At 43.0% G+C, this 12,919-nt stretch overlaps 3 protein-coding genes across 3 annotated transcripts in view; all 3 read right to left on the bottom strand.

Moving 5' to 3' along the window:
* LOC143989546 (uncharacterized) overlaps window positions 1–12,919 on the bottom strand; it is a 600,653-nt gene that overhangs the window by 159,759 nt on the left and 427,975 nt on the right. The window lies entirely within an intron of this gene.
* LOC143989564 (uncharacterized) overlaps window positions 1–12,919 on the bottom strand; it is a 241,547-nt gene that overhangs the window by 212,820 nt on the left and 15,808 nt on the right. The gene's annotated exons all lie outside the window — the stretch shown is intronic.
* LOC143990013 (uncharacterized) lies at window positions 8,688–12,692 on the bottom strand. The gene is made up of 3 exons (XM_077490252.1): window positions 12,546–12,692; window positions 12,192–12,437; window positions 8,688–10,381 (listed from the first exon to the last, which is right to left on the bottom strand). The coding sequence occupies exons 1-3, from the start codon at window positions 12,690–12,692 to the stop codon at window positions 8,972–8,974; spliced, it is 1,803 nt and encodes a 600-aa protein (XP_077346378.1). The 3' UTR covers window positions 8,688–8,971.

The raw sequence follows: 12,919 nt of genomic DNA, 5'->3' as shown, positions 1-12,919 counted from the left end.
CGAGTCCGTTCATTTCAAAAGTACGGCGGACAGTACGACGTATTAGTCCGCTGAAAAAGTGTCGTGTGTGAGCAAGTAGCCCGTTCGGGAAAACTCCGGCGGACAGTCCGGCGGGAAGTCCGTCAGACTAAGTCCGCCGGATAGTTATAGAAGGGCTATAGTCATAAATGTTTAAAACCAGCCTATAACCGAGTTAAACCTAAGAACAGATCATCCCTTATCTTTTCCACGGGACATTCTAATACAAGTGAATCTGTTAGCCCCCGTACACACGGCCGGAGATTCCGACAACTAAATCCGTTGGATTCTGTCCGACGGATTTTGTCCGAAACTGTTGCATACACACGGTCGGACAAAGTTGTCGGGAAATCCGATCGTTCGGAACGTGATGACGTTATTTCGTTACGATGGGACTACGTTCAGGCTAGTAGCCAATAGCTTTGATGTAGGAATTTGATATGAGCATGCGTGGCACTTTGTCCGATCGGAATTCTCTACACATGATCGGAGTATGTCCGATCGGAGCATTTTGTCGGAAAATTTTACCAACAAGTTGGAAAATTTGGTGCGTTGGATATTCCAACGGAAACAGTCCGATGGAGACCACACACAGTCGGAATATCAGACAAAACGCTCCGATCGGACACATTCCGTCGGAATCTCCGATCTTGTGTACAAGGGCTTAGAATAATTACTCGTTACTCGAACCAACAACAGAAGTTTAAAGAAATTTTGCACAGATTCTGGCCACTACTACTGGCTGACCCAATTGCTAGCAAATATATCAAGCAATTCCCTAAAATTACCTTTAAACCAGTTCCCTGGTTGCTTTGTTTAGGCAATCTTTTGTTTTTCATTTCTATTTTTGAAGTCAATTTCCAAATTTTCAATTTTCATTATTAACCACTTGACCAATGGGCACTTAAACACCCTTAATAACCAGACCAATTTTCAGCTTTCGGTGCTCTCACATTTTGAATGACAATTACTCAGTCATGCAACACTGTACCCTTATGAAATTTTTGTCCTTTTTTTCACACAAATGGAGCTTTCTTTTGGTGGTATTTAATCACCGCTGGGTTTTTTATTTTTTGTGCTATAAAAGAAAAAATACAGAAAATTCTGTAAAAAAATGAAATTTTTCTTCGTTTCTGTTATAAAATTTAGCAGATTAGTATTTTTTTCTTCATAAATTTTGGCCAAAATTTATACCACTACATATCTTTGGTAAAAATAAGTACAAATTGGTGGATATTATTTGGTCTTTGTGAAAGTTATAGAGTCCACAATCTGTGGTGCCAATATCTGAAAATTGATCACACCCGAAGTACTGACGGCCTATTTCAATTCTTGAGACCCTAACATGCCAGAAAAGTACAAATACCCCCCAAATGACCCCTTTTTGGAAAGAAGACATTCCAAGGTATTTAGTAAGAGGCATGATGAGTTTTTTGAAGTTGTCATTTTTTCCCACAATTCTTTGCAAAATCAAGATTTTTTTTACTTTTTTTTTTCACAAAATTGTCATATTATCAGTTTATTTCTCACACAGCATATGCATACCACAAATTACACCCCAAAACACATTCTGCTATTACTCCCGAGTACGGTGATACCACACGTGTGAGACTTTTCCACAGTGTGGCCACATACAGAGGCCCAACATGCAGGGAGCGCCATCAGGCGTTCTAGAGCACCCAGGACAATTCTGACATTTCTCTCCTACATGTAAAAATCATCATTTATTTGCTAGAAAATTACATAGAATCCCAAAACATTATATATGTTTTTTTTAGCAAACACCCTGGAGAATACAATGGTGGTCGTTGCAACTTTTTATCTTGCACGGTATTTGCGCGGCAATTTTTCGAATGCTTTTTTTTGGAAAAAAAAAGTTTTGTGCTTAAAAAAAAAAAACACAGTAAAGTTAGCCCAATTTTTGCATAATGTGAAAGATGAAGTTACGCTGAGTAAATAGATACCTAACATGTCACTCCTTAAAATTGCACAGGCTCGTGGAATGGCGCCAAACGTCGCTACTTAAAAATCCCCATAGGCGACGATTTAATTTTTTTTTTACTGGTTATATGTTTTGAGTTACAGAGGAGGTCTAGGGCTAGAATAATTGCTCTCGCTCTAACGTTTGCAGCGATACCTCACATGTCTGGTTTGAACACCGTTTTCATATGTGGGCGGGACTTACGTATGCGTTCGCTTCTGCATGCGAGCACATGGGGACAGGGGCGCTTTAAAAAAAAAAAAAAAAAATGTTATTGTTCATTTTACTTTATTTATTTTAGTTTGACATTTTGTTCCCCAAAAATAAATTTTTTGATCACTTTTATTCCCATTACAAGGAATGTAAACATCCCTTGTAATAGGAATATGGCATGACAGGACCTCTTTACAGTAAGATATGGGGTCAACAAGACCCACATCTCATCTCTAAGCTGGGAAGCCTGAAAAAAAAAAAAAGATTCTGGATTTGATCATATTGGCGAGACGTTAGAAGCACCGGAGGGCGGTGGGAGGGGGGGGTGTCTATGGCTGGGTATTGCAGGGTATCACCAACTATGGCTGGGTATGGCTGGGTATCTCAGAGTATGGCTGGGTATCTCAGAGTATGGCGTTGCAGAGTATTGCGTTGCAGAGCATTGCAGGATATTGGAGGGTGTTGCAGAGCATTGCAGAGTGTTGCACGGTATTGGCGGGTGTTGCAGAGCATTGCAGAGTGTTGCAGGGTATTGGCGGGTGTTGCAGATCGTTGCAGGGTATTGCAGAGTGTTGCAGAGTATTGCAGGGTATTGCAGAGTAATGCAGGGTATTGCAGAGTAATGCAGAGTATTGCAGGGTATTGCAGAGTAAAGCAGGGTATTGCAGAGTAACGCAGAGTATTGCAGAGTAACGCAGAGTATTGCAGTGTAATGCAGAGTATTGCAGGGTATTGCACAGTAATGCAGAGTAATGGCGGGGTATTGCAGAGTATTTGCAGGGAATTGAGGGGTTAATTTTCGGTGACCAGCGATGTGGGCACTGCAGATGCAGCCCACATCGCTGCTGACACCGATCTCTTCCCCCTCCGCTGTTCCGATCGGTACAGAGAGGGGGAAGGAGGAACCGGCGTCATAACATGACGCCGGTTTGTTTACAAGTGATCACTCCGTCATTTGACGGAGCGATCACGTGGTAAACGGCCGCTATGAGCGGCTGTTTACCGTGATCCGTGATGCGGGGGCGCGCGAGAGCGGAATTCTGGGAGGACGTCATATGACGTCCTCCCAGGGTTAAGAAACCGCCCTGTAGCCGTCATTCGGCTATAGGGTGGTTGTTAAGTGGTTAAATAATATATATATATATATATATCCCTTCTTTTAACAAATTAAGTTGAATACACATTTGTTATCCTCAGGCACCCCCAGTGGCTGAAGATAATATTACAGTTGGTACCTGGCCGATCATAAAAATTTCCCAACCAATGGAGAGTAAGGCGAACCTTCTGGGCTGAGCTCATGATAAATTTTATAGGTGTATTGTCCCAAAATGGTATAAAGGTTGGGAAAGCCCTAAGTAGAGGATCACAGACCCCACACCAGATGCACCCCCGACATCAAGAAGTCTGCTGATATTTGACCACTCCCCATCTTGCTGGGCTTTATGACTGAAACCATTCGATGTGCGTAGATTTTGGCGGACATCTTCCCTTTTTAAGCTGATTGGTCAGGATCCAGACCACACAAATGCAATTTTATATCCGCTCTTGTAAATTATAGGAATCGTATTTTAGAGGTTATGTATTGATGTTTATTGACTGTCGAGGGGTGCATTATTATATCCGTGTTTTAAGGAATTTGAACAAAAATGTATATCAATTTAGATTTCTGTGATCCCAGGGAAGTTTATTGCTCCATGTCATTTCTGAAGCTCTGTTGGTTTAATAATTAATTCAAATTGGCATTATTGTTCTGCGGACTCTGAGAGATATACTTCAAATTTCTTCCGGGAGAAGTTTGGAGGACCACTCCCCTGAGGGACAAGAGATATTGTGTTCTTGAATATAAAAGGTGAATTACCACACATATTTTTCCAACAGATCAATCTGGACTCCCTTGAGTAATTCTATTAGTTTTCCTCAGTAAAAATATTGATGTTTTAATAATGTATGTGTGAAGTCTCAATCACCAGAAAATATAGTTCTGTATGAAATTGTATTAATATACTCGCTAATTAATAAAGTCAAAATGATTTTACTTATTCATTTGTTGGGAGATATTATATACTTTGGTAAGAAAACCCCATAAATTGACTAACTCAGGAAAGGATTGTGATATGCACTGACAATCAGAATAACATTTATAAAATGACCGTAAGGTTGGAGGCACTGAGAATAATCGCTGAGATCTTCATTAATATTCCATACCACTCACAACAATATTAACCACTTGCCGACCGCCGCACGCCGATGTACGTCATCAGAATGGCACGGGCAGGCATAAGCACATACATGTACGTCCTTTGCCTCCCGCGGGTCGGGGGCCCGATCGGGCCCCCGCCCGGTGCCTGCGGCGGTCGGTTTTCGTTCGGGAGCGATCCCGGACGAGGGGACGGCCATTCATTCATGGCCACCCCCTCGCGATCGCTCCCGACGAATGGAAATCCCCGGTGACATCACTTCCTCTCCTGTAATGTAAACACAGGAGAGGAAGTGATGTATTCTCTCCTCCGTGTCGGTATTTTTCGTTCCGACACGGAGGAGAGCGGATCAGTGAGTTGCACCAACACATCCCACACACAGTAGAACATGCCAGGCACACTCACACCCCCCCTTTACCCCCCGATCACCCCCCCAATTACCCCTGCCCCCCAGTCACAGTGACACCAATGTCATTTTTTTTTTTTTTTTTTTGCATTGGTGTCATTTGTGACTGTAATAACTGTTAGGGCAGTTAGGGTTAGCCCCCTTTAGTTCTAATGTACCCCCCTAACCCCCCCAATAAAGGTTTAACCCCGTGATCACCCCCCGTCGCCAGTGTCACTAAGGCTGGGTTCACATTGCAGCGGTTTATGAGAACGAATGTGATTCGCACCGCACTGCAGTGCAAATCACATCCGATCTCTGTGCGATTCGAGTTCAGCCATTCGCCGCACCCGCCGCACCCGCCACACCCGCCGCACCCGCCGCAAATTCGCACGGGACCCTTTTTTTGGCCCGCAGCAGAATCGGATCGCATGGGTGTTCACACCATGCGATCCGAGTTTGCAGATCGCACTGCGATATGCGAACTGATCTGGGGGTGTCAGTAACATTTCACTGACACTCCCAGCAGTTCGCATAGGGCAGTGTGAACTGCCGCCGGGAGGCATGCGATGCGGGAACCCGCCGCGGATTCGCGGCGTTTCCGCATCGCTCCAGTGTGAACCCAGCCTAATAAGCGATCATTTTTCTGATCGCCGTATTAGTGTCACAGGTGACGCTAGTTAGGCAGGTAGGTATTTAGGTTCGCCGCAGCTTTTTATAGCGCTAGGGACCCCCATATACTACCGCATAAAGCCCCCTGATTGCCCCCTAGTTAACCCTTTCACCAGTGATCACCATATAACTGTTACAGGTGACGCTGGTTGGTTAGTTATTTTTTTATAGTTTCAGGGCACCCGCCATTTATTACCTAATAAAGGTTTAACCCCCTGATCACCCGGCAGGTGTCATTTGTGACTAATAACTGTTAGGGCAGTTAGGGTTAGCCCCCTTTAGTTCTAAGGTACCCCCCTAACCCCCCCAATAAAGGTTTAACCCCGTGATCACCCCCCGTCGCCAGTGTCACTAAGGCTGGGTTCACATTGCAGCGGTTTATGAGAACGGATGTGATTCGCACCGCACTGCAGTGCAAATCACATCCGATCTCTGTGCGATTCGAGTTCAGCTATACAGATAGTATGGCTGAATTCGTGTCGCACCCGCCGCAAACTCGCACGGGACCCTTTTTTTGGTCCGCAGCAGAATCGGATCGCATGGGTGTTCACACCATGCGATCCAAGTTTGCAGATCGCACTGCGATATGCGAACTGATCTGGGGGTGTCATTAACATTTCACTGACACTCCCAGCAGTTCGCATAGGGCAGTGTGAACTGCCGCCGGGAGGCATGCGATGCGGGAACCCGCCGCGCATTCGTGGCGTTCCCGCATCGCTCCAGTGTGAACCCAGCCTAATAAGCGATCGTTTTTCTGATCGCTGTATTAGTGTCACAGGTGACGCTAGTTAGGCAGGTAGGTATTTAGGTTCGCCGCAGCTTTTTATAGCGCCAGGGACCCCCATATACTACCGCATAAAGCCCCCTGATTGCCCCCTAGTTAACCCTTTCACCAGTGATCACCATATAACTGTTACAGGTGACGCTGGTTGGTTAGTTATTTTTTTATAGTTTCAGGGCACCCGCCATTTATTACCTAGTCTCACTAGTGTACCCCTAAATTTAGGGGTGTCTACTTTCTAAAATGGGGTCATTTGGGGGGGGGGGGGTTTGTGCCATCTTGGCATTTTATGGCCTTCAAAACTGTAACGCCCTTAGAAAGCCTGAAGGCGGTGCTTGGTTTTTGGGGCCCCGTACGCGGCTAGGCTCCCAAAAAGTCCCACATATGTGGTATCCCCGTACTCAGGAGAAGCAGCAGAATTTATTTTGGGGTGTCATTTCACATATGCCCATGGCATGCGTGAGCAATATATCATTTAGTGACAACTTTGTGAAAAAAAAAAAAAGTTTGTAATTTTCCCGCAACTTGTGGCAAAATATAAAATATTCCATGGACTCAACATGCCTCTCAGCAAATAGCTTGGGGTGTCTACTTTCTAAAATGGGGTCATTTGTGGGGGTTTTGTGCCATCTTGGCATTTTATGGCCTTCAAAACTGTAATAGGTAGTGAGAAGTGAACTCAAAAAATTACGCCCTTAGAAAGCCTGAAGGCGGTGCTTGGTTTTCGGGGCCCCGTACGCGGCTAGGCTCCCAAAAAGTCCCACATATGTGGTATCCCCGTACTCAGGAGAAGCAGCAGAATTTATTTTGGGGTGTCATTTCACATATGCCCATGGCATGCATGAGCAATATATCATTTAGTGACAACTTTGTGAAAAAAAAAAAAAAAAAAAAAAAGTTTGTAATTTTCCCGCAACTTGTGGCAAAATATAAAATATTCCATGGACTCAACATGCCTCTCAGCAAATAGCTTGGGGTGTCTACTTTCTAAAATGGGGTCATTTGTGGGGGTTTTGTGCCATCTTGGCATTTTATGGCCTTCAAAACTGTAATAGGTAGTGAGGCGTGAAATCAAAAATTGACGCCCTTAGAAAGCCTGAAGGCGGTGCTTGGTTTTCGGGGCCCTGTACGCGGCTAGGCTCCCAAAAAGTCCCACATATGTGGTATCCCCGTACTCAGGAGAAGCAGCAGAATTTATTTTGGGGTGTCATTTCACATACGCCCATAGCATGTGTGAGCAATATATCATTTAGTGACAACTTTGTGTAAAAAAAAAAAAAAAATTTTTTTTTTGTCATTATTCAATCGCTTGAGGCAAAAAAATAAAATATTCAATGGGCTCAACATGCCTCTTATCAATTTCCTTAGGGGGTCTACTTTCCAAAATGGGGTCATTTGGGGGGGTTTTGTACTGCCCTGTCATTTTAGCACCTCAAGAAATGAGATAGGCAGTCGTAAACTAAAAGCTGCGTAAATTCCAGAAAACGTACCTTAGTTTGTAGATGTGACAACTTTTGCGCAAACCAATAAATATACAATTATTGACTTTTTTTTTACCAAAGACATGTGGCTGAATACATTTTGGCCTAAATGTATGACTAAAATTGAGTTTATTGGATTTTTCTAATAACAAAAAGTAGAAAATATCATTTTTTTTCAAAATTTGCGGTCTTTTTACGTTTATATCGCAAAAAATAAAAATCGCAGAGGCAATCAAATACCATCAAAAGAAAGCTCTATTTGTGGGAAGAAAAGGACGCAAATTTTGTTTGGGTACAACATTGCATGACCGCGCAATTACCAGTTAAAGCAGCGCAGTGCCAAAGTGTAAAAAGACCTCTGGTCATTTACCAGCAAAATGGTCCGGTCTGAAAGTGGTTAATTGGTTCATAAAGATGGAATAAGAATAATATACAATCCAGTGACTTCAATAGAAAAGATGAGGAGAAAACGGGAAAGAAAAACAGGGGGGAGGGGAGGGTTGGGGGTTTAGAGAGAAAGGGGGAAAGGAAAGGGAGGAAGAGAAAAAGGAGGGAGGAGAGAGGGAAAGGGGGGGGGGGAGGAAAGCAAAGGGTCTGGTATATATTTTGGGGGTCTCTATACAGTTTTTCATTCTTCCTGTTGGATGGGCTACAGAAAATGTGACATTTTACAAAGAAAAAATGAATCAGTTTAAATTTACAGAAAATGAAATTTTATTGCCGGCTTCTTTCTTTAAGCAGCACACAGACCCTCCAAAGACCCCCAAATACACAGAAGAACCTCAGGGGGGTCTGTGTGCTGTTTTGGTAACATTTCCTTTATAAATGTCACAACAACTGCACTCTTTTCTAATAAAATGTTTTTAGAATTACAAAAAAATGACCTCACAGCGGGAGGAATGAGTGCGACATTCATGTAACTATTTTTTTTTTATATTTAGAAAAGCTACAAAATGGATGAGAGGAAATGACTCCATTTTTATTTTTCTCCTGCTATCAATGGCCGACACAGTACAACACTTCATCCATGTCTTTGGTGATCTCTGATCTCCTTATCAACTGTTTCTTCCATGATGAAGATCAGCCATGGAGTATATCTGAGGTGTATATCAGGGTGTGCTTCTTCCCCACATGAGAGATGTGATGTCCAGCAACATTCATATAGAAGACATTTCCCGCACTCAAGGCACTAATACACCTCGAGGGTTGTGTGGGATCCCTGATGTACAGGAAGACAGGACTTCAGTGAGGAACAATTCCCTCACTCAGAACCCGAATACGACTTCTCCATGCGTGAGATCTTTGATGTTTCGAAAGATTGGACGTCTGTGAAAAACATTTCCCACACTCAAGACAGGAATACGGCTTCTCCCCCGTGTGAGATCTCTGATGTCTGTAAAGATTGCACTCCGTTGAAAAACATTTTCCACACTCAGGACAGGAATATGGCTTCTCACCCGTGTGAGATCTCTGATGTGTGTAAAAATTATACTTCTCTGAAAAACATTTCCCGCACTCAGCACAGATAAACGGCTTCTCCCCCGTGTGAGATCTCTGATGTGTGTAAAGGTTGCACTTTTCTGAAAAACATTTCCCACACTCAGGACAGGAAAACGGCTTCTCCCCTGTGTGAGATCTTTGATGTGTGGAAAGATGGGACTTCTCTGAAAAACATTTCCCGCACTCAGGACAGGAATACGGCTTCTCCCCCGTGTGAGATCTCTGATGTGTGGAAAGTTTGGACTTCACTGAAAAACATTTCCCACACTTAGGACAGGAAAACGGCTTCTCCCCCGTGTGAGATCTCTGATGTGTGTAAAGGTTGCACTTTTCTGAAAAACATTTCCCACACTCGGGACAGGCATATGGCTTCTCCCCCGTGTGAGATCTCTGATGTGTGGAAAGATGGGACTTACGTGAAAAACTTTTCCTGCACTCAGGACAGGAATAAGGCTTCTCCCCCGTGTGAGATCTCTGATGTATGAAAAGTTTGGACTTCACTGAAAAACATTTCCCGCACTCAGGACAGGAAAACGGCTTTTCCCCCGTGTGAGATCTCTGATGTCTGGAAAGATTGGACTTCTGTGAAAAACATTTCCCACACTCAGGACAGGAATACGGCTTCTCCCCCATGTGAGATCTCTGATGTCTGGAAAGACTGGACTTCACTGAAAAACATTTCCCGCACTCAGGACAGGAAAACGGCTTTTCCCCCGTGTGAGATCTCTGATGTGTGGAAAGACCGGTCTTACGTGAAAAACATTTCCCACACTCAGGACAGGAATACGGCTTCTCCCCCATGTGAGATCTCTGATGTCTGGAAAGACTGGACTTCACTGAAAAACATTTCCCGCACTCACGACAGGAATACGGCTTCTCCTCCGTGTGAGATCTCTGATGTGTGGAAAGACCGGTCTTACGTGAAAAACATTTCCCACACTCAGGACAGGAATACGGCTTCTCCTCCGTGTGAGATCTCTGATGTGTGGAAAGACCGGTCTTACGTGAAAAACATTTCCCACACTCAGGACAGGAATACGGCTTCTCCCCCGTGTGAGATCTCTGATGATTGGAAAGATCAGACTTCTGTGAAAAGCATTTCCCACAATCAGGACAGGAATACGGCTTCTCCCCGTGTGAGATCTCTGATGTCTATTAAGTTCAGATTTAGTATGGAAACATTTCCCGCACTCAGGACAGGAATACGGCTTCTCTCCTGTGTGAAATCTTCTATGCACATTAAGTTGGGATTTAGAATGGAAACATTTCCCGCACTCAGGACAGGAATACGGCTTCTTCCCCGTGTGAGATCTCTGATGTCGGTAAAGATCGCACTTCTGTGTAAAACATTTCCCGCACTCCAAACAGGAATATGGCTTTTCACCAGTATGAGATCTTTTATGAACAATAAGTTTGGATTTAGAATGGAAACCCTTCCCGCACTCAGTACAGGAAAAGCTCTTCTCTGTTGGAAGGACGGCCCCGTCCCGCACAGTCTGAGGTTCCTCAGGATAAGAGGAATACGATGGTCCATCTACACTGTGTGGTGCCGGATGGACATTTGAGGTAGTCGGGTTTTCTCCTGGACTATACTGTGTGATGTCCTCATCTTCTACTTTACAGTCTGGAGACAAAGTGAGACAATCCTCTGAGGTTTTCCTCATCTCCCGTCCATCTACTAAAATAGAAATACAAAGATTATTACTAGACATGAGCTGATTGGTTCCCCTAAACCAGGACTCCGCCCACATCAGGCAGCTTTGTCTCTGAGGATCTTACAATTCCCCCCTCAAGGTAACTAGTAAATGGGTCCTCTGATCTCCTACCAGATCATTTCTTTATTCATGGACCTTAGTCAGAGAGGGAGGAAACAACGAGAACTGTCTTCTATAGGAGTGACAGTGATGAGGGGATTATAGGACGAGTGTCCCCTCCCCCTCTATCACTCATTGTCATCTTCCCAACACAAGAAGTCCTGACCTTCCTTATTTAGTCCATGATCTATGCCCCGTACACACGATAAGATTATCGCACGAAAAATCCCGCTTTCGGAGAGATCGTTCGATAATCTAATCATTAGTACACGTCTAATGCATCCGATTAAGGCCGGTCGTACGAAATTCATAGAAGGAACATGATTGAAAATTTTTCCCGTATGTGAACACAACGAACGATCATCGGATCATTGGTATGGTTATCATACGAAAATTAAAATATCGGGAAGTGTACTGCGCATGATCGGAAACAAACGAACGAACCGGAAACAAAACCAACAAAAAGTAAACAAAGATACCTGTATATGTCATATTGCCTACATGCATGTTCTATAAATGTGAGGGGGACATTGGGGATCAGTTGTGGGTGGGTGTTCTGTGTATATATGCAGTTTGCTCTGTCTCTAACATATAGAATATATATATATATATATATATATATATATATATATAATTATTTATTAATATACTATTATATATAATAGATAAATAAATGTAATAAATATTAAATAGATGAGTAATGATGTCAACTGATGTTGGCACTGATATGTGGCAATGATGAGCACTTATAGGCTATAATAGAATCTAATATTTGTGATGTACCTTTTCCCTAATATAATAGCATCTGATTTTATAATGTCATTTATTTAATTTGTTAGATATTTATATACCAGCAATATCTAAAAATAATAGTAACACATATAGTAACAATGTCAAACACATAACGTTTAATAAAGTTAACGATTATTATAAGTATGAGGCCAAAATACAATAACTGAAGAAGAATAAATAATGATTTCCAGCTGTGTGTAGTTGTAGTCATTTGACCCCTGTGAGGGTGGCCTATCCCTGGGAGCATATTGCCAATGTGGGCCTTGCTGCTGCAATGGTTGGGACACCATGGGAGGAACAGGTGTTGGTGGTACAGCTTGTCCTTCTGCTAAATAGGTATTATGGGTTCATTTAACATTAACACCTTTGTGTAGAACCTCAAGGAGTAACTTCTCGGCCAGTTGTTTTTGCTCAGTGCACATCAATTTTAGTTTGTTGGCTACAACAATAGCAGAGCCATCAGAGTCATCCGGTCTCCTCTGTAATGCAGCAGCTGCCTGAGCTAGAAATACACAAGTACCATCTGAAGATTTTCTCTTCTTTCCTCTTGGCTCCGGTGTTTGAAATGAGGAAACGGTGGTTGTAATCGACTCTGTGTTTTCCTGGGTGATATAAAAAAATGAGCCATTTAATAATTATATACACCTACATTATATGATGACATTCATAATGAACCATATTTCTATTCACCTGTGTCAATAATTCTTCACCCGAGTTTTCACAATCCTGTTCCAGGGAGAGACAATCGGGTACTGGTGAAGGAGCAGAGGATGATGGCAGAGTACTATTTGAAGATCTGGAGTCAATCTCTTCTGTAAGAAATTGTAAACTTTCATAGTACCATAAGCGTGGTACATCGATATCATCCGTACCAGCACCTGATTTTTGGGATGCTCTGATCTTATTCAACTAATTTTTAAATACAGTCCTCAGATTTGCTATTTTTTTGTCACATAGTCCATTGTTGGATTCGGGCAAACAGCTTTGCCTAATTCAACAAGTTTCTCCAGTGCCTCATGCCTTTTGTTACGGTCGTAGTATCCCTTCGACTTAACTTTCCACAGGCAGGGTAGTTGTCTATACA

Source organism: Lithobates pipiens, unplaced genomic scaffold, assembly GCF_037356315.1.
Source record: "Lithobates pipiens isolate NorthernLeopardFrog02 unplaced genomic scaffold, aLitPip1_a1.2 Scaffold_18, whole genome shotgun sequence".
Lineage (NCBI taxonomy): Eukaryota > Metazoa > Chordata > Amphibia > Anura > Ranidae > Lithobates > Lithobates pipiens.
This window is presented reverse-complemented; position numbering and strand designations above follow the sequence as displayed.

Coding starts and splice junctions, on each gene's coding strand:
- LOC143990013 (XM_077490252.1), bottom strand. CDS start 12,692: ATGTACCACGCTTATGGTACTATGAAAGTTTACAATTTCTTACAGAAG. Junction 12,438..12,545: donor ACAGGATTGTGAAAACTCGG/GTGAAGAATTAT, acceptor TATATCACCCAG/GAAAACACAGAGTCGATTAC. Junction 10,382..12,191: donor TTCTACACAAAGGTGTTAAT/GTTAAATGAACC, acceptor TGAACTTAATAG/ACATCAGAGATCTCACACGG.